This window comes from Onychostoma macrolepis, chromosome 10 (assembly GCF_012432095.1).
Source record: "Onychostoma macrolepis isolate SWU-2019 chromosome 10, ASM1243209v1, whole genome shotgun sequence".
Classification (NCBI taxonomy): Eukaryota; Metazoa; Chordata; class Actinopteri; order Cypriniformes; family Cyprinidae; genus Onychostoma; species Onychostoma macrolepis.
Window position 1 is genome coordinate 18341319 of NC_081164.1, and position 24293 is coordinate 18365611.

General features: G+C 39.6%; 3 protein-coding genes and 1 long non-coding RNA gene across 5 annotated transcripts; 1 reads left to right on the forward strand and 3 right to left on the reverse strand.

Annotated features, from left to right (window-relative positions):
- Nucleotides 1-886: 886 nt before the first annotated feature.
- LOC131547918 (olfactory receptor 1M1-like) lies at nucleotides 887-1888 on the reverse strand. The gene has a single exon (XM_058788707.1). It carries the CDS (start codon nucleotides 1886-1888, stop codon nucleotides 887-889), a length of 1002 nt encoding a protein of 333 aa, XP_058644690.1.
- A 3567-nt stretch (nucleotides 1889-5455) lies between these two features.
- LOC131548220 (olfactory receptor Olfr180-like) lies at nucleotides 5456-8240 on the reverse strand. Its single transcript, XM_058789348.1, has 2 exons — nucleotides 7329-8240; nucleotides 5456-5494 (listed from the first exon to the last, which is right to left on the reverse strand). The coding sequence occupies exons 1-2, from the start codon at nucleotides 8238-8240 to the stop codon at nucleotides 5456-5458; spliced, it is 951 nt and encodes a 316-aa protein (XP_058645331.1).
- Nucleotides 8241-17284: 9044 nt separating this feature from the next.
- LOC131547919 (olfactory receptor 51E2-like) lies at nucleotides 17285-18298 on the reverse strand. The gene has a single exon (XM_058788708.1). It carries the CDS (start codon nucleotides 18296-18298, stop codon nucleotides 17285-17287), a length of 1014 nt encoding a protein of 337 aa, XP_058644691.1.
- Nucleotides 18299-21089: 2791 nt separating this feature from the next.
- LOC131548578 (uncharacterized) lies at nucleotides 21090-23292 on the forward strand. 2 transcript variants are annotated; one of them, XR_009273194.1, is made up of 5 exons: nucleotides 21090-21501; nucleotides 21602-21670; nucleotides 21953-22036; nucleotides 22302-22364; nucleotides 22978-23292. It is a non-coding gene; the product is annotated as an uncharacterized LOC131548578 (long non-coding RNA). The 2 variants fall into 2 exon arrangements; XR_009273193.1 differs by having other exon boundaries at nucleotides 21090-21670.
- Nucleotides 23293-24293: the final 1001 nt, after the last annotated feature.

Genomic DNA, 24293 nt, shown 5'->3' on the forward strand with positions numbered 1-24293 from the left:
GCTTGGTTGCTTTTCTTAAGTGAGACATGACACAGGCAAAAACTACACAGAAATTCACACTGCATGAATAAGGTTAAAAAACATGAGTTACTAAAATTATATTTTAACACAGTGTTTGTATATTATGGAAAACTTTGTGTTTTGTTTAAAATACCTTTTTAAAGTATAGTTTTGCATTAAAAATGTTTTTACATATAGGTGCAGTTTTGTCATGTAAATAATGTCTGGTATGTTACTGCGTTATTTAATAGGATGGTTTATATGCAGAAGCTGTTTTATGGCATTGTGCTGAGTGCTCAGTACTGTGTGCTGGCTTTATGTAACTGTTTATCCTATATTGAATTAATTTTGTTGAATAAACAAGGTCTAATTTAAGGATTACTTTTAATGAATTTAGTTAACTGAAGCACATACCTGCATTACTTGGATCATGATATGATGCAGTCTGTGGCACAATGTCATATAGCACAGAATGGTGAGAATTAGTAACTGTATAAAACAATAAACATATTACACATACACAACAAAAAATTGTCAACTGTCCAATAGCACTGCAGTACTGACAAATACATCTGAAAAATATTCAGAAACATTTACATTTGTTAGATTTAAAGCAAGTGTAATGCAAAATATTATTTATTTTAACTTACTGTTAATCTAAAATGATTAAATATAAAGCTGAGCACTTTATTCAAAAATTATTTAGAATCTTTACAACTTTGTTCAAAAAATAAAAAAAAGTAATTAATCACAAAGAAGCTTTACTAGGTTTCAGCCCAGAGATTTTTAAAATGTTCGGCCTGTTTACAGGACAATATCTGTTACAATTACAAACAAAATCAAACTTGATCACAGCTGATAAACAGTGACATTAAACGTGTAATTATTATTTTTTATTACACCTGCATTTCATTCCTTTTTCTATTATAGTGTTCACTGTGCGTCGCTTGTACAGTTCTTTTATGGATTGCATGACCTCCTCTGTCTTTAGAGTGTAAATGATTGGATTCAGCATAGGAGGTATTGTCTGTGTCAGGGAAGTGTTAATCATCCCGGTGTTCAGATAAGAATATGTTGTTATAGATGCAATATTATTGCTTATTAATGGGAGATAAATGATTGCCACCAACATGAGATGTGAGGTGCAGGTTTTCATGGCTTTGATTCGGTCAGCACCATGAGCAATCTTAAGCAAAGCCAGAGCAATGCAGAAATATGTGATGATTATCAGTATGAGTGGTGTGCAAATCAGGAGACCAAAGCTAATTGTTCCCATCAAAATATTCATAGAATTATCATTACATGCTAGTCTATAGACAGGGCGATGATCACAAAAATAACTATTAAGCACATTAGATCCACAAAAGGAGAGTCTATTCACCAAACCTACAAATACAGAAAAAAATATCATAGAAAAAATCCACATCACCCCTATGATCAGAAACATAGCTGGTTTGGTTACAATGACATGATACCGTAGAGGAAAACAAATAGCAACCAGTCTGTCATAAGCCAATACAAGTAGTGTCAAAGACTGCAGATTCATGAAATGAAATACAAAAAACATATTTGCCAAACATGCTTCATATGAAACAACCTGGTGGTCAAATAAAAATGTGTCCATGACTTTTGGAATCAAAGCCGAGCTTCCACACAGATCAGAAAGGGCCAGATGAAAAACAGCAATGTATTTGGCTGAGTGAAGCCTACGGACCAAATAAATGATACACATGATAAATGAATTCCCTAAAACAGTCACAACATACACTAAGGACAAGAAGACATAGTAGTATTTCACATATGGGATATTAGAAAAGCCACTGAGGAAAAATGTAGCAGGACGAACAAAGGTCACATTTGCAGAGGAGTTTGACTGCATGGAGCTCATGATGCCTGTTGTCTGGTTTTTTTGTCACCTGTGATGAAGAACTGTTGTAGAAATACACTCAAAAATACAGAATATTCAAATAATTATTTCATTTCCAGTCATAGTGCATTTATGAACAAACATGTTTGAATGTTCTTTGATATAACCTTATTGAACTAATAATAAAATATTTTTTGTTTCAGTAAAATCATTAGATACAAATGGTTTATACTCTACCTTTTCTAAACTGGAACCATCTCATTAATTTACCAGCCATCAGCAAATATATAGTTAGATTATTCTCTTGAGTTTGGGAGCTTTTTCTCTATAGACTTGAGGATAAAGGGGCAGGAATATCTATTCAAGCATTGAAAATCTGTAGTGCCACTGTCACTGTTAGCACCCATCAAACTAATGGTATGCTAATCATGGGTGGATTGGAGTAAATCCATAGTATCATGAAACAATGTGTTTTGGTATAGAATAAATATAGAAGGGTGCAACACATAGCAAGAGCATTATTGTTCCAAACATATTTTGATAATCAGAATAACAGCATATTTGTATAATGCTTGAATAAACAAAAACATTTTTAAATACTATTGAATAACTTACATTTCAGACACAGTTACTTTGACTAGATTTGCCAATGAAAGTGGTTCGATATGAAACCAAAGCACAGCAAACCATTTTTTTTCTGAGCAACACATAATTCACCTAATTTTGCCATCCAGAAGCTATTTTCTGCGAACATGTGTGACTTCATAAGTAAATTATAAAGAGGTAAAAAACTAGAAGAATAATGAGTAAATGGTAAAACTATTAGTGATACAAATCAGTGTGTTTATATCAAATTAAAACAATATGTTAATAAATACCACTTTGTGATATTAGAAGCATGAAAAGCTTTATTGCCATGCAAAGTATGCTTACTGATGACACAAGAGGCCTCGCTCATTCTAGAAGCCTCTTAAAGATATAGTTCACCCAAGTGAAAATTCTGTCATTTAAACAACCTCTAGTTGTTCCAAACCTGTATGAGTTTCTTTCTTCTGTTGAACATAAAAGATGATATTTTAAAGAACGAAACAGTAGCTGGTGGCCCTTGACTTCCATAGTATGGAAAAATAAAATAAATTAGGGACCAGAAACTGTTTGGTTACCCACATTCTTCAAAATATCTTATTTTGTGTTCAGCAGAAGAAACAAATTAATTGAAATCAGAAACTGATGCAAATCAGAAACAGTGCTGAACATGCGAAGATATGGCAGCATTGCATAATCAGTCTGTCATATCTTCACATGTTCAGCACTGTTGCAGTCTTTGATTTTGAAATCAGCTGATGATAAATAAAATTCAGCACACTTCTGGGGGGGTTTTTTCGGTGATGCATATAGCGCGGGAACTGAAGATCAGACTCATTCGTTTTGCAGAGCCGCTTTCATGTAGCCAAGTGTAAATGCAAAAGTATTAATAAATCAGAAAAAGCTTTAAGTGACAAGTGTAAAGTGGCCCATTCTTACACAAGCATCATATCCACTCGTAGCTGTTGTAGCTCTGTTTCACCACTGCCGACTGCTTACTGTTGCTGAATCATGCTGTTCTGTACTGACTCTGGCTTGTTTGCAGGAGCTAGATAGCCACTATTATAAAACTGATTATTAATCCTCATGTGGCGTAATTTCTTTGGAATGTAATGGTTGCTTTTCTTAAGTGAGATATGATAGGCAAAAACTACACAGAAATTCATACTACATGTAATAGGTTAACAAAGAAATTACTAAAATTAAATTTTTATCTCAGTAATTGTTTATAACTTTAAAAAGCTGTCACAGTGCTGTATCCTGCATTTTTGTCTTTTGGCTTTATGTAACCGTTTATCCTAGATGTATATTGAATTCATTTTGTTAAATAAACAAGATCTAATTTAAGGATTGCTTTTAATAAATTTAGCTCACTGAAGTATATGCCTGCATTACATGGATCATGATATGATGCAGTCTGCGGCAGTCTGTGGCATAGTGTCATATAGCATAGAATAGTGAGAATTAGTAACTGCATAAAACAATAAACATATTACATATACACAATCCATACAGGAAGAAAAAAGTGTCAGCTGTCCAAGAGTACTGACAAATACGACTAAAAATATTCAGAAACATTTACATTTGTTAGATTAAAAGCAAAATGAAATGCAAAGTTTTTTTTTTTAAAGGTGAATGCTGCATATATTATTATTTTTTTTATTTTTTTTATTTATTTATTTTTTTAACAAAAGGAAGTAATCACAAAAAAGCTTGGTCCCACTTTATATCAGGTGGCCTTAACTACGGTGTACTTACATTTAAATTAATAATTTGGTACAATGCACTTATTGTATACATACATGTTTTTGCATTGTACTTATATTTTTAAAAATACCTATATGTAATTACAACTGTAATTCATTTCTGTAATTACATTTATAATTACACTGTTGACCTATCCCTTAACCCACCCTTAAACCTACCCATACCACCAAACCTGTCTCTAACCTTACCCGTATCCCACATCAATAGCAGCAAAAGTGTTTTGCAATAAAATATGAACACAATAAGTACATTGTGCTTATTTTTTGATGCAAGTACATAGTCTCACGAATCCTGTCCCTGCACTTCCGTTCATTCACCACCAGAGGTCACTCGCTCACCACATTGACTCTCACACCATACATAACACTGGACTGCAATTCCCATCACCCATTGCACTGACGACACACACAGCTGATTGCACTAATCACAGGCACACCTGATCCTATGCACACACTGATTACATGCCATATATATACCCTGGACTTTCTTTCCCTCACTGCTGAGTATTGTATAGCGTTTATCACGCTCCCAGCGATAGCTACTCTACGGAGCCCACGTAGTTTTCTTTGCCTTGCTTTGCTTTGCCTTGCCTTGCCTTGCCTTGCCTTGCCTTGCCTTGCTTTGCCTTGCCTTGCCTTGCTTTGCCTTGCCTTGCTTTGCCTTGCCTTGCTTTGCCTTGCCTTGCTTTGCCTTGCCTTGCTTTGCCTTGCCTTGCTTTGCCTTGCTTTGCCTTGCTTTGCCTGTAGCCCGTGTTCCCTGGATTAACCCTTGCCTTGCCGTTTGGACACTGTTTTGCACCTCTCTTGGATTCTAGCCCGTGTTCCCTGGATTATCTCTCTGCCTTGCCCATTGGATACTGTTCGCCGATCGTCGACCCACGCTTGTCCTAGGATTACTCTTTGTCTTGTCCCTGCCATACCTGTTTGCCATTGTTTCGACCCTGCCTGTATTTATGACCATGCCTTTAAATAAAAGCTTGCACATGGATCCGCACGTCTCACGTCTCGTCAGCCCCGTTACAGATAGTAGTAAATGCCACCTAATATAAAGTGTGACCAAAAGCTTTACTAGGTTTCAAGTGCAAAAGTTTGCATATATTTGGCTTGTATACAACATAATAGGTGTTACCAGTACAAACAAAAATAAACTTGCAGATAAGCAGTGAGATTAAACCTGTAATTATTATTTTTAAAATCTCCTGCTACATTTCACTCTTCCTTCTGTCCTAGTGTTCACTTAGCGGTGTTTATACAGTTCTTTTATGGATTGCATGACCTCCTCTGTCTTTTGAGTGTATATGATTGGATTCAGCATAGGGGGTATTGTCTGTGTCAGGGAATTTGTTAATTATCCGGGCGTTTGGATGCAAAGGTGTTATTGTAGATGCAATATTATTGCTTAAAATTGGGATGTTAAAAAATGCCACCAACATAAGGTGTGAGGTGCAGGTTTTTATGGCTTTGATCCGGTCAACACCATGGGGAATCTTAAACAAACCTAGAGCAATGCAGAAATGTGAAATGAAGATCAATGCTTTTATGAACAAAACTATTTGGATATTATTTGATTTAATCTTATTGAACTGATAATAAAATAATATTTTCAGTAAAATCATTACAGAAACCCAAAGTTTATACTCTACCTTCTCCAAACTGGAATCATCTCATTATCCATCAGACAAATTTATATGAAATAATTCTCTTGAGTTTGGGACTGTTGTTAATGGATCAGCTCTTCTCCCTATAGGATGATACGGCAGGAGTAAATCTACAGAACTGTCCACAGATCATGACTGTTAGCATCCATCAATGGTAAGATGCTAATTATGGGTGGATTGAAGCAAGTCCATTGTACCATGCCTCAAAACATCCACAACGTGTGTGTAAGCTATTTTCAAAGAATGTGCAAGACTTCTGCTGCTATAGTAAATAACTAAAAGAATAACAAGTGTTGTAAATGGTAGAACTATTTGTGCTACAAATCGATGTGTTTATGATTACTACAATAAATTAAAATAATACGAACATGACCACTTTGTGATATCAAGCAGCATAACGGACTGTTTTTGTATGGCTAAAGTAACTCGAAGCAGATGACACCAGAAGCCTCGTTCATTCAAGTTTACAAATGAATGCACCCGATCTTATGTTAAAAATAAGGCATTTGAGGTGTTTTGCTATTGAATGAATCAGTGTCATTGAACGAATAGGTTGAGTGAAGGAGGACTCACTCATTAGGACAATCACTTGCATAATCACTCACATAAATGACACTGGCATAGGAGATATGTAAATGATAACATTAAACCAGGGTTGACAAATTGTTAATCCCTAATAAATTATGAGCAGTGTGAAACATGAAGCAAGACAACCCAGGATTCTGTTTAACTGGGGTTTAGAATGACCCAGGATTAACTATTTCAAGATTAGGCAGGCCCTAATAAATTACTTAGGCTGTTCTGCTGAACAAGTACTTTAAGAATGCAGGTAATGTGTTCACTCTCAAGGATCTGGGATCACTATCAAGAAAAAAAAGATGATCTCCTGAAAGTAGCCTAACTATTTAATTCACAACTGTTCGATGGTGACAATCTGCTGAACTCACAAATGCCAACTAATGATTCATTAGAGACAACAGTATATGCAGGTGTGACAATTTCAGTTCATGAGGATAACACATATGATGAAGCATTTCTAAAACCTTTGTTATATTGAAAGCAAAGATAGGCCTACTGAAAAGTTTTTCTCCTCCCACTTTTCACTTTCTGAACTTAATATCAATTCATGTTAGGTTGGATGTGTTTACAACTTTATTATTTAGATTGTGTCTGGAATCATTTATTATAACCTATATTGTTTTAAACAAAGGACATAATTACAAGACAGCTTTAATGGTTTTCAGCCCAGAGGTTTTCTATTTGAACAATTTGTTACATATACACAATCAATCAAGTTGATTAAATTAGATATTTGTTGAATGTTGATAAGCAGTCAGATTAAACCTGTTATTTGAAGGTTTGTAATTTATTTCTTCTTCTACATTTTATTTTTCTTTCTCTAGTTGTGCTCACTTTGCATCGTTTATACATTTCTTTTATGGATTGCATGACCTCTTCTGTCTTTAGAGTGTATATGATGGGATTCAGCATAGGGGGTATTGTCTGTGTCAGGGAATTGTTAATTATCCGAGTGTCCGGATCAAAAGGTGTTATTAGAGATGCAATATTATTGCTCGAAATTGGGATATAAAAAATTGCCACCAACATGAGATGTGATGTGCAGGTTTTTATGGCTTTGATCCGGTCAACACCATGAGCAATCTTAAGCAGAGCCAGAGCAATGCAGAAATATGAAATGAAGATCAATATCAGTGGCATGAAAATAAGGAGACTATTGCCTATTTTTCCCATCAAAATATTCACAGAATTGTCATTACAGGCTAGTCTATAGACAGGGCGATAATCACAAAAATAACTATCAAGCACATTAGATCCACAAAAGGAGAGACTATTCACCGAACCTACAAATACAGAAAAAAATATCATAGAAAAACTCCACATCACCCCTATGATCAGAAACATGGCAGGTTTGGTTACAATGACATGATACCGTAGAGGAAAACAAATAGCAACCAGTCTGTCATAAGCCAATACAAGTAGTGTCAAAGACTGCAGATTCATGAAATGAAATACAAAAAACATATTTGCCAAACATGCTTCATATGAAATGTCCTGGTGCTCAAATAAAAATGTGTCCATGACTTTTGGAATCAAAGCTGAGCTTCCACACAGATCAGAAAGCGCCAGATGGAAAACAGCAATGTATCTGGCTGTGTGAAGTCTGCGGGCCAAATAAATGATACACATGATAAATAAATTCCCTAAAACGGTTACAACATACACTAAAGACAGGAACACATAGTAGTACTTTGCATGCGGGACATTAAAAAAGCCATTGATGAAAAATGTTGCAGGACGAACAAAGGTCACATTTGCAGAGGAGTTTGACTGCATGGAGCTCATGATACCTGTTGTCTGGATTTTATCACCTGTGATGAAAAACAGTTATAGAAATGCGCTCAATAACAGAAAATATTCAAATTAAGATTTAATTTCCAGTCATAGTGAATAAACAAGCAAAAATATTTGGATGTTCAATAATATATCACTCATTGTAATAATAAAATAAGTTATTGTAGTAAAAGCATTAGTGAGAAAGATAAAAACAGGGTTTGTGCTCCACCTTCTCCAAACAAGCTCATCTCATCATTCAACCAGCCATCAGACAAATTTATATGATTCTCTTGAGCTAGGGCCTTTGGTTAATGGATCAACCCTTCTCCCTACAGACTTGAGGATAAGGGGACAGAAGTTTGTTTGTTTGTTTGTATATCCATTTATAAGGTGCAATGACAGAACAAGAGTTGCCTACCAGCAGAGGCTGGGTAGATTACTTACAAATTGTAATCCGTTACATTACACATTTTAGGTAATATAATCAGATTACTTTTAGATTACTTTTAGATTACTTTTGATTTAACTCGTTTATCACATTGATTTAAATTGTATTATCTTGTACCATAATGATGTAAAAAATACAAAGAGTAAGAAAACGTGTTCCATTCATTGTAATTTACAACATGAAGTGCATTAAACATTATATTATATCAAGGTTTCCCAAACTAGGGTTCGTAAAGGAACTGCAGGGGGGTTGTGAGTTTAATGAAAAGCTGACAATTAATTGAATCATAACATTTTTTTAATTAAAATAAATCATTTTAAAACAAACTCCCTTTCCTTTTTTTTCTTTTTTTTTTTTTTTAATTTTTTCTTTTTTTTAATTTGAACTCCCTTTCGAGGAAAGTCTCTTCACTTGGCGGCCATATTTAATTTGCAACGCCTCCAGGCAGCTCGTACAAGACCTATCTTAATGAATGGGGGAATCCTGAAATCTCAAAAACTGCTCGCTGAACTCACAATTAAATTACATATGTCAAATCAGCAAAAAAAATCTGAAATTAATTGCCCCATAAATGTTGTTTCTTATGCTCAAATAGCATTTAAAAAGCTTATTTTTCAGGCTAGACCTGGCAATGTGCATGCGGAGTCATAACGTGCTTTTGACTGCACATATGCATTCGCTGGTCTAGTCAGGTTTCTATGGGAAATTTGGCTCTTTCATTTAGAAGGTGGGAGTATTCCTCCATATTGCGTGTTGCAGTTTCTCCCATTCATAAGTATAGAGAGAACCGTATTTGCATTTCTATAGTCTTCTAAAAAAAGATGAAATATTTTGATTTACCTGCATGAAATGTGATAATTAATCAAAATCAAAGAAACCGTGAGCATGCAAATGTGTTACTTAATTATTGAAGTATTTATTTTAAAATCACAGGGGTATTTAAAGCAAATATATTTGGTGAATAAGGTTTAGATGACAAAAAGTTTTGGAACTAAGAAATAACGTGAATATGTGCATTTTAATTAGTTATAATTAATAATACATGGTTAAAAAACCTACAGAGTAATAATTCAAATAAAAATGAATGCGTTAGTAGCCTAGTTAATTCAATGTTGAAACAATTCTTAAACCTGAAAAATCCAGTGGTCAAATGCAGTCGCCACCTGACTAAATGACTGATCTTTGTGTGAATGTCCAAAAAACTGTTATATAATATGTATATAATAGGTAGGCTATTTTAGAAAGGAAATTTTAAAAGATGAAAAAGAGAAATTAGGGAGAATCAATGATTTATGAATAATTTCTTGCTATTGTGTGAATAATATGTAATCATGTAATCCATAAAAAAGTAACTGTAGTCTGATTATGAGTATTTTAAAATGTAATTTACTCTGATTACAAGTACTTAATTTTTGGAATCTGATTACGTAATCCCGATTACATGTAATCAGTTACTACCCAGCTCTGCTTACCAGTTATCAGAGCACAGCCTCATGCCACTGGTAATTACATACCACTGATACTTAGAACACAACAACTGCATGATAATGCTTGAAAAGCCAATTAAATAAGTTAATGTTGAGTAACTTAATGTTTAACTAAATATTGCCGGTTCTAGCACCCTTTCGAGATTGTTCACTCGACATTGCAAGCTGATGCAATGAGGAAAGTCCTTTTCTCTGAAAATGCTGAAAGCATGGGAGCTGGTCTTATTTGTTTCTGGAGAAAATGATGCAATGTCCACTACTGCTTCAGACCCAGGCGCTTGGTCAGAAGCCCTTATGGATGTGGTAGGCTCTCCTCCGGTAACCCCCTTGGATGAGGAGCTTCCGAATATCCTCACCAAGGCTGTTAATGACTTGAGCCTAGCGTGGGTCCGTTTAACTGACAAGCAAGTTCCTTGTCTGTCCAGACACACACTGGAATAGAAGCAGAGTTCTTGATGTCTGAGTCCCGAGTAAAAAAAGACTCGTTCATCAAGGCGAAGCACCACTAAATAGAGTTTGATTGTTGAGTTGTTGCACTCCGGCCCCCCAGCAGGTTGCAGCGAGTGGAAAGAATTGTTTGAATTCTGAGTTACCGCTTGCAAAAGTTGTAATAAAGGCAAAACCAAACATATGTCAACATCAGAGCTCTTTTCCTCCTCATGATCGCTGTCACAGTATAAGCAAAGCCCCTCAACTGCGTTCTGCTCTCTGTATACCCCATGCAAACCCATGTAAGGGTCACAAGCGTCCCCATGTCACATGCTGGCAGCCTGCCATGTGACAGCGATTGGTCTCCTGTCCCGCCAGTGATCAGCCATGCCCTGCCAGCTCTTCCCTCAGCAGGGGGCATTGCAGCCCCTCTCACACTACCTGAACATGTGGGCCATGCATCCAGCTGTCTCGGATTGGGTAATCAATACATTAAGCAATGGCTATTCAGTGGCGTGATCACATCGGAAATGGCAGAGTAGGACGCTCTGGTGGTTCAAGCAGAGATCCACACTCTTCTGGCCAAACAGGCATTAGAAGTGGTGTCCCCCATGCAGAGAAAATGCAGTCTAAACAGTTTCTATATTCTTGAACCAAAGAGGGATGGCAGTCTTTGTCTGATTTTGGACCTAAAGACCATTAAATCGTACCCTGGAAAAAACGACCACCGTTCAAAATGACCACCGTCAAACATATCCTCACACATATTCAACCAAGGGATTAGTTTATAGTGGTGGATCTAAAGGGTGCTTATTTCCAAATAGCCCCTCACCACAGGCACTTTCCAAGGTTTGCATTTAAAGGAGTGGCATACCAGTTCAAGGTCCTGCCATTCATGCTGGCCCTGCCTCCATGTACGTTCATGAAGTGTGTGAATGCAGCACTTTCTCCCTTAAGGCTAAGTGGGATGCACATTCTGAACTCATCACCATTCTGGCTCACCATAGTTCAGTCTTAGGATATGTTGGAAAGCCACAAGCACAAACTTCTCGATCACTTGAAGTTCCTTGGCCTGTTTGTCAATGTGCAGAAGAGCATGCTTCAGCCTTCTCAGTCCATTGCATCCTGGGTAAGATTTTGGACTTGCAATCGATGATAGCATGCAATCTCAGGAACGGGTGCACCATACTCAATGCTCTAGCCACGTTCAAGCTAGGAAGAGCTGTTGCCCTGAAATCATTTCTGAGGCTGCTAGGGTTGATGGCAACAGCTTTGCCACTTATGTCTGCTGCAAATGAGGCCACTTCAGGTATGGCTAAAAGCTTGTGTCCCCTGAAGAGCATGGAAAGATGGACAGATATGCATTGTGGTGGTGCGTGTCATGGGTCTATGTCCTATCTATTATGATGGGAGTTCCCTGTCGACACTTCACTCATACTGCGCCTGCTAAGACACTATGGGAAAAAGTAATTTTTTTCTCCTAACCTAAAGCCTTTTTTCAATCATGCAGTGTAACTGCATGGCCATTGGTTTGTGCAGTAAGTTAAAGAAAAGAACCATTGGCTCGGCGGCGGAGCTGCACGAGCCTATGGTGATGAAGCCCGCCAGAGCCCGCCAGAACGGGCGGGGTGATCTGGCTATATAAGCAGGTGCTTCGCTACAGGATCTTCAGATTTCTTCCCCTTCAGTGATGACAACTATGCTTTCTGCTGATCTCAGAAGCCCGCTCGCTGTTGACACGCCTTGCAGTGGAACCAGCGACCTCTCTCTGCTCGGCTGATCCGCTGCTTCTTCCTCGTCGCAGTAGCAGCGGTCCCGCTTCCCCTTCCGGCGACATTCTAAAAGAGTCCGTTGTCAGAGCCCAGCACCGCTAAGGTCGGGATGGATGCTGAACTTTTCCGCTTCCTCTCGAAAGCGGTCGAAGAGCTGGTATTAGAGTCGAAGAGCAGTCGAAGAGCTGGAACCCTCTCACAGCTGTCTGGACGATTGGTTCCTGCCGCGGCGCTGTCAGGCCCCTCTCTCCAGCGTTCCTCTCTGTTCTTCCTGGAGGATGGCGCTAAAGAAAAGGGTAAAGAAGCTGCCTCCCCTGGATGAGTCAGTGGCCGCGCATCTCTGCCCGCCCACTGCCATCGGCTGGAAGGCAAAGGTCGTCCATCCGTCCAAGTTGGACTACTTCAGCTCTCACTGGACACGCCTACTCCTCGGTTGGACAGGTGGCCTCGGCGCTCCATTCCATGGTGTTCCTTCAGGTCTATCAGGCCAAAATCCTTTCCTGCATGGATGAGTCTGGCCCAGACCCCACAACGCTCAGGTAGCTGAGAAATGCAACGGATCTGGCCTTGCGCGCCACTAAGACCACCGCTCAGGCAATTGGGAGATCCATGGCCAGCCTTGTGGTGCACGAACGCCACTTATGGCTCACCTTGACAGAGATCAAGGATACGGACAAGGTCCCCTTCCTTGACACACCGATCTCCCCCACTGGTCTCTTCGGACGTGTGGTTGAAGGTTTTGCAGAGTGTTTTGGCAGGAAGTGTCGCATGGCCTGGGACAACTTTAGTTCCGGGTGCAGAGGACAGTGTGTCTGTTGCAAATTCTGGGTCCGTTCAAGCGCCCAAGCAATCACCCGCTGTTATAGTGGGAAAAATAAAGCACAAACATTTTCAAAAAGACAGCAAATTTCCTCTTCCATTTCTCACGAGTGCCCTGCCCCCGTGCAGTGTCCAGCCACTTGAACCAATCCAACCCCTTGCCACGCGGGTCGAGGCTTGGCAGGCCATCCCCGGAGTGTTAGAATCCTTCCTCGTCCCCAAAAAGGATGGCGGCCTCCGGCCCATTCTTGATCTCAGACGCCTGAACCGTGTCCTCATGAAAAGGCTGTTCAGGATGACTACGCTGAACAGATCATCTCGCAGATTCACACAGGGGACTGGTTCTTTTCTCTGGATCTGAAAGACACGTACTTTTACATCCAGATAGCCCCCCATCACAGGAAATTCTTGACATTCGCCTTCAAGGGAGTGGCTTATCAATATACGATCCTTCCTTTCGGACTGTCTCTGGCTCCCTGCACTTTTACGAAGTGTATGGATGCAGCTCTTTCCCCTCTGAGGCAGATGGGAATCCGCATTCTCAACTACCTCGACGACTGACTCATTTTGACCGAGTTGGAGGCAGAATTGATATCTCACAGGACCCTCCTCCTCAGCCACTTAGAGCGCCTGGGACTCAGTGTAAATTTTGCCAAGAGCGCACTGTCCCCCAGCCAGCGAATATCGTTCCTGGGGACAGTTCTAGACTCAGCTCAGATGAGAGCGGTAGTCACACAAGAACGTGCTCTGGCCATGCAGCAGCCCTGGCCCCATGGAAGAACTCTCAGTGGATGGAAAAGGGCATGGCCCTGGGAATGGTTTGCAGGAGAAAGTTCGTATCGACAGATGCTTCCAACACGGGTTGGGGAGCTCTGTGCGACGGCAAACCGACTTTCGGCCATCGGTCGAAAGTGGAGGAAGGGCTTCACATCAACTGCCTGGACATGCTAGCAGTGTGTCGGGCCTGTCAGTTCTTCCTGCCAGACCTAAAGAGACACCACGTGTTGGTCCGCTCAGACAACATGTCTGTGGTGTCCTACATAAATCGCCAGTGAGGTCTCTCCTCGAAGCACTTCTTCATTCTGGTAGAGCGCCTTCTGGAATGGGCTCAACTCAACTTGCGTTCACTAAGAACACTAATGTACCGGGCAGATTGAACTGAGGAGCAGACATGCTATCAAGGAGCAAGGTCCCCTCAGAGGACTGGATGCTCCATCCACAGACGGTTCAGAAAATCTGGAAGATCTTTGGCATGGGAAAGGTAGACCTCTTTCACCTCAGAAGAAAACTCTCATTGCCCAATTTGTTATTCGAATGACAGGGACGTGTTGGTGGGCACGACTGGCCCAACCTCCTCCTTTATGCATTTCCCCCAATCGTCCTGATCCCACAGGTAATCAGGTGAATCAGGGAACAAGGGCACAAGGTTCTCTTGGTGACCCCCCTCTGGAAGAACCAGCATTGGTTGTCAGAGCTGACTCAGCTGCTTGTAACAGTCCCTTGGCCCATTCCCCTTAGAAGGGATCTCCTCTCTCAAGCAAACAGGACAATATGGCACTGCCAGCACAGCCTGCAAGCCCCCAGAGTGTGTGTTAAACACTATTTTGGAGGCTAGAGCCCCGTCTACAAGACAGCTCTATGCCCATAAGTGGTCTGTTTTCTCTGCTTGGTGCCTAAACCGTGGAGAAGACCCGTCTACCTCTGACTTATGAGTGGTTTTGTCCTTCCTACGAGAGCTGCTGGATAAGAGACGTTCCCCATCCACACTCAAAGTCTATGTAGCAGCTATAGCGGCCTCCCATGCCCCTATAGCGGGCCAATCTGTGGGCAGGAACAACTTAGTTCTCCGTTCCTTGAGGGGGGCCAGGAGACTCTGACTCGCCCCCTCACTTTCCCTATATGGGATCTGCCCACTGTGCTAAGGGCCCTGAAGGGCCCTCCCTTTGAGCCACTATAATCTGCTAACCTTCAGTCCCTGTCACTAAAGACTACTCTGCTTCTAGCATTAGCATCGGTCAAGCAAATAGGAGACCTGCAGGCACTCTCTGTAAGCCCCACCTGCCTGGAATTCGAGCCCAATGACTCCAAGGTCGTCCTGAAATCGAGGCATGGTTATACACCTAAGGTGCTCTCCACTCCATTCAGAGTACAGGTCATTGCACTCTCTGCGCTTCCTCCTTCAGAGGAGGACCAGAAGTCATTTTTGCTCTGCCCTGTCAGGGCTCTAAAGATTTACATTGAGTGAGAACAACTCTTTGTTAGCTTCAATAACCGCACCAAAGGGCACCCGGGCACGAAGCAGAGGCTTTCTAGGTGGATAGTTGACGCTATTACGCTAGCTTACTCTTCCTTGAGCCTGCAATGCCCCATTGGACTACGAGCCCATTCCACCACAGGTGTCGCCTCGTCTTTGGCATGGTCTAGCGGTGTGTCCATCACAGAGATTTGTGCAGGGGCCGGCTGGGCCTTGCCATCCATATTTGCTAGGTTTTATAACCTGGACATTCCTGCCTTGCAGGCCAGGGTCCTTTCTGCTTAAGTGGGCATACACTTGCTTTATGCAGAACCAGCTCTTAGCGAGAGTTTTGACCGTAACACGCTCAAACTCGTCAGGTCAGTTTACTTGTGCGCTCTCGGCCCGTGGAGTGCCAAGGCTGTACGAGTCCTCTGGAATGATCACCCAGGCCAGGCATGACCTCTGTGAGTTTAGCCTGTTTTCACCTTGGAGATTATTGTTATACTTCCCTATGGGCATTGGGTGCTTAAGGAAGTTATATACTGTATATGTGCAGTCATTCCTCCACCATAGCATGGCGTGATTGTACTGGTATAGCATAGCATCTTAGCAGACGCAGAACGTGTGATTAAAAAAGGGCTTCAGGTTAGGAGAAAAAAGGACTTTTTCACATAGCGTCTTAGCAGATGCAGTACTCGTTCCCATATCTCAGGGAACCGAGGTTACGTTAGTAACCGAGTACGTTTCACCCTGGCTTCCTCGCCTTCATCTCTGCCCTAGCTCCTCCTCCCTTTGCATCTACCCTGGCTTCTCCCACCAACATCTTCTCCTTGGCTTTTCCTTCTGTTATCTCCTCTGTGGTGGTTCCCTCAATCAGCCTCCCCCTTGGTCATGCCTCTCTCCAGCTCCATGTCCACCTCCTAAGCCCCCACCTAATAGCCCCACATAATAGCATACAGTACTACTCTTACTATGTGAAAAATATGAACATTGTATGCGGGAGGTCCAAAAAGTGTACATTTATTATGATTTTACTGACAAACTCCTTTGTACAGAAAACATTTAATGTATTTTATTTTTAAAAACATTCTTAAGATACATATGTCTTCAAGAAAGTGTTGTTGTCACATATAAGCAGGCCAGTTTACTGTATCCATCTTTTGTATAGTTTCTTTCTTTCTGTTATTATTTACTAGGTGGGATTACAGATGCAGAAAGCTGTTGTGTGTCGTTATTCTGAGTACTGTGTATATTGTGCTGGGCTTACTCTATGTAGTCGCTTGTCATAATTATTGACTATATTTATTTTGTTAAATTAACAAGATCCAATAAACTGATTTAGTTCACTGAAGCACAAGCCATTACAAGGTCTGGGATCACTGTCGAGAAAAAAAGGTGATCCCCTGAAAGTCACTGTTTAATTCAAAATCTGTCTGAGGGTCACAGCCAGCAGAACTCAAACAAATGCCAGTTAATTATTAATTCAAAACATTTATATATGGAGTGTGAAGTTTTCAGTTCATGATGGTAAAAAAACATGATGCAGAAGCATTCCTAAAAACCTTTGTTATAATTTTTTGACCATTTATCTAAATTTCATTACATTCTAAAGAGAATTATGTGCTGAGACATTTTTTAATAGAATCTTGACTAAAATTATTTGTATATTGCCTTGAACAAAGGAAGGAAACACAGCTTAGGTGTCAGGTTCAGGTTACTAGGTTTCAGCCCAGAGGTTTAAACACATTCGGCGTGTTTACAACACAGTATCGGTTACAACATCAAACAAGCAATATCAGTGAAGTTTGTTATATAGATACTTGTTCAATGATCACAGTTGATAAGCAGTAAGTTTATCATTGTTATTGTAATTGTTTTTTTTTTTTCCAACTGCATTTCATTCCTCTTTCTTGAATTGTATTCACCTTACTGCGTTTGTACAGTTCTTTTATGGATTGCATGACCTCGTCTGTCTTTAGAGTGTATATTATGGGATTTAGCATAGATGGTATTACCTGTCTCAAAGAATTGTTAATTATCCGGGTGTTTGGATCAATAGATGTTGTTAAGGCTGCAATATTATTGCTTATAAGTGGGAGATATCCGATTGCCACCAACATGAGATGAGAGGTGCAGGTTTTCATGGCCTTGATCCGATCAGCACCGTGAGCAATCTTAAGCAGAGCCAGAGCAATGCAGAAATATGTGATGATGATCAGTATGAGTGGTGTGCACATGAGGAGACCAAAACTAATTTTTCCCATCATAATATTTATAGAATTATCATTACAAGCTAGTTTATAGATAAGGCCTTGATCACAAAAATGACTATCAATCACATTAGATCCACAAAACGAGAGTCTATTCACCAAACCTACAAGTACAGAAAAATATGTCACAGAAAAAATCCATATCACCCCTATGATCAGAAACATGGCTGGTTTGGTTACAATGGCATGATACCGTAGAGGAAAACAAATAGCAACCAGTCTGTCGTAAGCCAAAACAAGTAGTGTCAAAGACTGGAGATTCATGAAATGATATACAAAAAACATATTTGCCAAACATGCTTCGTATGAAACAACCTGGTGCCCAAATAAAAATGTGTCAATGACTTTTGGAATCAAAGCTGAGCTTCCACATAGATCAGAAAGGGCCAGATGAAAAACAGCAATGTATTTGGCCGTGTGAAGTCTGCGGGCCAAATAAATGATACACATGATAAATGAATTCCCCAAAACAGTCACAACATACACTAAAGACAAGAACATATAGTAGTATTTCACATGTGGAACATTAGAAAAGCCACTGATGAAAAATGTAGCAGGACGAACAAATGTCACATTTGCAGAAGAGTTTGACTGCATGGAGCTCATGATGCCTGTTGTCTGGGTTTTTCGTGTCACCTTTGGTGAAGAACTGTTATAGAAATACACTAACACTAACAGAGAATATTCAAGTAATCATTTCATTTCCAGTCATAGTGCTTTATAGACAAAATGCTTGGAATATCTTTGATATAATATTTTTTACCAAATAATAAAACTGTCACTGCAGTAAAATCATTACAAACAAAGGAAACACATACTCTACCTTCTCCAAAGCTGCCAGAATGACACTACTATACAAGCCATGAGACAGACTTATATTAGATCATAGCTTGGGCTTGGGACTTTAGTTGATGGAGCAACGCTTCTCCCTATAGACTTGCACAAAAAGGGGCAGGAGTAAATCAACGTAAGAATGTAAGCCATTATCTAGAAAATATTTTTTTAATGTATGCATACACAACTTCGGATTATACATACATACATACAACCCGAATTCTGGAAATGTTGGGACGTTTTTTTATTTTTATTTGAATGAAATGAAAACTAAAAGACTTTCAGATTACATGAGCCAATATTTTATTCACAATAGAGCATAGAACTTTACACTTTTATCCACTAAATGAGCTCATTTCAAATTTGATGCCACCTACAGGTCTCAAAAAAGTTGGCACGAAAAAGCAAGAAATTTTAAAAAGATTCAGCTGGGAAAACATCTAACAACTAATTAAGTTAATTGACATCAGGTCTTGTAACATGATTAGCTATAAAAGGGATGTCTTAGAGAGGCAGAGTCTCTCAGAAGTAAAGATGGGCAGAGGCTCTCCAATCTGTGAAAGAGTGCATAAAAAGATTGTGGAATACTTTAAAAACAACGTTCCTCAACGTCAAATTGCAAAGGCTTTGCAAATCTCATCATCTACAGTGCATAACATCATTAAAAGATTCAGAGAAACAGGAGAAATCTCAGTGCGTAAGGGACCAGGCCGAAGACCTTTGTTGAATGCCCGTGGTCTTTGGGCCCTCAGACGACACTGCATCATTCAGGAATACTTGGGCCCAGGAATACTTCCAGAAACCACTGTCGGTAAACACAATCCGCTGTGCCATCTGCAGATGCCAACTAAAGCTCTATCATGCAAAAAGGAAGCCATACGTGAACATGGTCCAGAAGCGCCGTCGTGTCCTGTGGGCCAAGGCTCATTTAAAATGGACGGTTTCAAAGTGGAAAAGTGTTCTATGGTCAGACGAGTCCAAATTTGACATTCTTGTTGGAAATCACAGACGCCGTGTACTCCGGGCTAAAGAGGAGGGAGACCTTCCAGTGTGTTATCAGCGTTCAGTTCAAAAGCTAGCATCTCTGATGGTATGGGGGTGCATAAGTGCATACGGTATGGGCAGCTTGCATGTTTTGGAAGGCACTATGAATGCTTAAAGGTATATAAAGGTTTTAGAGCAACACATGCTCCCCTCCAGATGATGTCTATTTCAGGGAAGGCCTTGTGTATTTCAGCAGAACAATGCAAAACCACATACTGCAGCTATTACAACAGCATGGCTTTGCAGTAGAAGAGTCCGGGTGCTGAATTGGCCTGCCTGCAGTCCAGATTTTTCACCTATAGAGAACATTTGACGCATCATTAAACAAAAAATACGTCAAAGACAACCACAAACTCTTCAGCAGCTGGAAACCTATATCAGGCAAGAATGGGACCAAATTCCAACACCAAAACTCCAGAAACTCAAACCTCGATGCCCAGACGTCTTCAAACTGTTTTGAAAAGAAGAGGAGATGCTACCCAGTCAGCAAACAAATTTGGCCCAGATTTGGCATGCATCTGGCACAGCTGGCATTCATCCGGCACTGGCATACAGCATGTGGGCCAAACATGGCCCGGGTTTGGCAGAGGTGGTACCAGGTTTAAGACGGCACACAAGACATGGGCCAGATGTCAGATGCAGTATTTGGCCCAGATGTCAAATACAGATATGTGGGCCACATAAGTATTGCCGATCTTGACTCATATTTAAAATCCATTTCAAATATTTTTGAGTAAAATGCCAATATTTTCCCATACAGTAAGGTAATATATTCACATAAATGTGAAACTGTTAAATATATTTTGAAAATATATATTTTAAAATGCATAACATGAAGCTCATGTTGTGTGTTATTATGTGTTTACTTGTATGCAAAATTATATTCATGCCTCATATGATATTATATAATATATGATGTTATATAGTATTTTATAGAATAATATATTCTGTTGTTTTATATATATATATTCATCTGCCATTCATCCGGCACTGGCATACAGCATGTGGGCCAAACATGGCCCGAGTTTGGCAGAGGTGGTACCGGGTTTAAGACGGCACACAAGACATGGGCCAGATGTCAAATGTAGATATGTGGGCCACATAAGTATTGTCGATCTTGACCCACATTTAAAATCCATTTGAAATATTTTTGACTAAAATCCCAATGTTTTCCCATACAGAAAGGTAATATATTCACATATATGTGAAACACTGTTAAATATATTGAAATACATTTTGAAAATATATTTTTAAAATGCATAACATAAAGCTCATATTGTGTTTAACTGTGTTTACATGTGAAATTATATTCATGCCTCATATGATATTGTTATATTATAGAATAGTATATCCTGTTGTTTTATTTATATACAACTGACTTCAAACAATGTTTTGCATTCACTGCTTTTATATTCTCATTCAATTTACAGTTTGATGTAGGCCTACTAAACAATACATGATGAAATTTCAGGACATTTTATTTGACTTTTGTACTATTTATGTAAATGCATAACTTTGATGTGTTTTAGGCCATGTTGGCCAATCAGAAGCCTGACAAAGTTTCAAGTAGGCGGAGAAAACAGCGCAGGCTCCGACGTCACAAGCCAAAAACTCTGGTTTTGCTGTCTAACGTTACATGATAACACTGCAACCGGAGTTTTTTAAAATCTTCACCCTGGCAGGAGTTTTCAAAATGTTCGGTTTCAGTGACCTGGTGCAGTGTTTGCGTGAGGACGAACGGCCAAACCGCAGAGAAAAAGCTGCTGTATTGAAAATAACCGCGTTCGTGTGGACGGCCAATGAGCGCGCGCGTTGAGCATTCAAATCGTATTTAAACTGAAGCGGAGGAGGTTACCATGGCAACAGGGCGTCAACTCACTCAGCTGACAATTAACGAGAAGCTGTCTCTCTGCTGTCTTCACTGCTTTCAGGTACGTTTAGTCCCTAAAGTTACACAAATAATACATACAACTGTTCCTGACACTTTCTTACATGTTACTGACACGTTTCTGTTGAATCTTTACTTTACAGGAGTGGTATAGTGTCTTCAAAAAGACCGTTAGCATCACAACCGTTAACTATAGAGGCTAACAATTAGAGGTAAGCTAACTTATACATTTAAGCTCTTATTAATGAACGTTTGAGCTTTTAAGCACCTTTTATGTGTAGATGAGGGGCTTTGATAGTTTTGTAAATGTTTTGCTGATACTTTGTCAATAGATAAATGGAAGTCACTATAAGCTAATTAATTGAACCTAAAAGTCTGCACTGTGGGGGTCAATCGGTGACGTCACTTACATGAACTAATGGGCTGAAACTATTTCAAACACGTTTTGAACTTTCATTGCAAACAAATATTGATAAATTGTACTGTGATTTCAGGAGCGTCAGAAAAAATACTTAAAGCAGGGGAAGTTACAAGAAAATTTGTAATGAGAGCTGCTGACAGAGATACAGGAAACACAGGTGATAAAGCTGAGAAATCTTATTAAATAACTTTATATGAATTTTTCACAATATATTTCAACTATATCATCATGCATCTGTAAAACCTAAAAATATGAATTCTGGTATCTTAAGATTTTTTGTATGTTTTGTATATTATTATTATTATTGCATTTCACCTCTGCTGTAGTTTGTTTATTTCCAATAATCCTGACATTATATACTACATTTTGTTGGCTATGTGACATATTGTTCCTATTCTTCCATGCTGATGGCTGTGCTGCAGAGCTGGAGCAGAACAGATCTCCTGTCGAAGAACATCTCCAAAGCGCCATGAACCATCTGACTAGTAAGTAAAACCTCAAACATTCAAAAGTTTGTTGAATATTTAAAAAAATATATCAAATAAATATAAAATATTTCCCAGACAGCAAGCAGTGTCGGCCCAGATCCGGCCCACATCTGGCCCGCATGGATTTCACGTGGGCTGGATCTGGGCCGACACTATGTTGCTGTCTGGGTTCCTGTATGTCCTACAAGGCCATCTTGTTTAACTCTGCTCTGAGGACACTTCATACACAACAACCTACAGAGGAGTCAATCGTAATTCAAAAAAAGACACAGCTGATAATAAAGTTATTTGAAATTAAAATGAATAACGGTAAGACAGAACCAGTACTGTGAACACACCTCACTTCAAACTGTAACGGTCTGTATATTATTTTCTAAACTTAAAATGTAGTGAAATTTTTGTTCAAGCAGACTTTGTTGCTCGTGGAAACCTCACGCGAGCCTGAAAGATACTTAAAACTTAAAATATTATTTGCACTCTTGAAGACTGTTCACCAAATACTAAATTTCAGTCCAGCAGAATTTTCTGCACACTTCACCACCGAAGCCAAAAATGAGCATTGTGAATGTAAGAGCCTCACACTACATTGTTTGTTTGAATTGTATTTCAGGGCAGTTCGTGAAGACGGATAACCTGGACAGAAGTCGGTTCCAGATCCAGCCTCCACACCAGACTTCTCACTCACAAGGATTGCTGTCTACTAGATATTATGTGTACTCTTCAGACTTAGGTTCATGCAGATATTATTCAGGGACATGAACACTTGAATACTGCAAAAATAGAGAAACAGAGAAATAGAGAACTTTGTGTTAATTGCGTGAACATTAAACAAATATATATTTATTTTACTGTTTTTTTGTTTTGTATTCCAAAGCACCTAAAAGCCAATTCACACTGCCATACACCAACAGGGTGAACACACTGACCAAGCAAAACAAATAAGCATGTTTTTATAGTTTTTGTGAAAGTGTGAACTGACAATACTGTATGTTAGGTGTGAGATTCATTCAACTTGATTTGCTGATTAAACATGATTAAATATTTGTTCAGAATATTGTTGTTGTTGTGACTATTCATCTGGGAGGGGTGTGTATCAAGTGGCTTGGTTATGGTTTTGTTGAGGCTGACATGTGGAACCCATCTGGTCCAGCGACTAGGACCAGAACAGGGCCAGCTATGGTCATACAGGACCTCGGATCCCACATAGCAATTTTTCTCTGGCCCAGCTCCGGCCCACATAGCAATTTTTCTCTGGCCCACACAATCAGCTTTTGCTTGGCCCACATACCGCAATGACTTACGGTCCTAGTGTGTACCAGGTCTGGATTCCAGTCAAGGGCCACACATGGGCCAGTTATGGGTAATTAACTTGGCTGAGACTTGGGCCAGTTATGGCCCATGTGTGGCCCTTATCTGGAATCCAGACCTGGTACACACTAGGACCGTAAGTCATTGCGGTATGTGGGCCAAGCAAAAGCTGATTGTGTGGGCCGGAGCTGGGCCAGAGAAAAATTGCTATGTGGGTACACCATGGTAAGCATGCCCCTGTCTCAACTATTTTGAGACCTGTAGCAGGCATCAAATTTGAAATGAGCTCATTTTGTGCATAAAATTGTAAGATTTCTCAGTTTAAACATTTATGTTACGTTACGCGTTAACGCACATTTAAAAAAAATAATAAATGTAGATTTTGCATGTTCAGAAGTGAGCTGCCCTGTCGTGCAAAAATGTAAACAAGTTTGTGTAAGTAAATTGCTCAGTGCAAAGAAAGAGAAGTAATGGGAACCTGGTATTTCTTTTTTAATGTGTCTAATAGACATGAACAACTTCTTTGAAAAACATCTATGACCTTTGAAACATGTCTAGTCTTTCAATATTGAAAAAGTTTGTTTGTTTTTTTTTTTGGTAACATTTCAAAAAGTGAAA

Coding starts and splice junctions, on each gene's coding strand:
- LOC131547919 (XM_058788708.1), bottom strand. CDS start 18,298: ATGAGCTCCATGCAGTCAAACTCTTCTGCAAATGTGACATTTGTTCGT.
- LOC131548220 (XM_058789348.1), bottom strand. CDS start 8,240: ATGAGCTCCATGCAGTCAAACTCCTCTGCAAATGTGACCTTTGTTCGT. Junction 5,495..7,328: donor ACACTCTAAAGACAGAAGAG/GTCATGCAATCC, acceptor AAGACAGAGGAG/GTCATGCAATCCATAAAAGA.
- LOC131547918 (XM_058788707.1), bottom strand. CDS start 1,888: ATGAGCTCCATGCAGTCAAACTCCTCTGCAAATGTGACCTTTGTTCGT.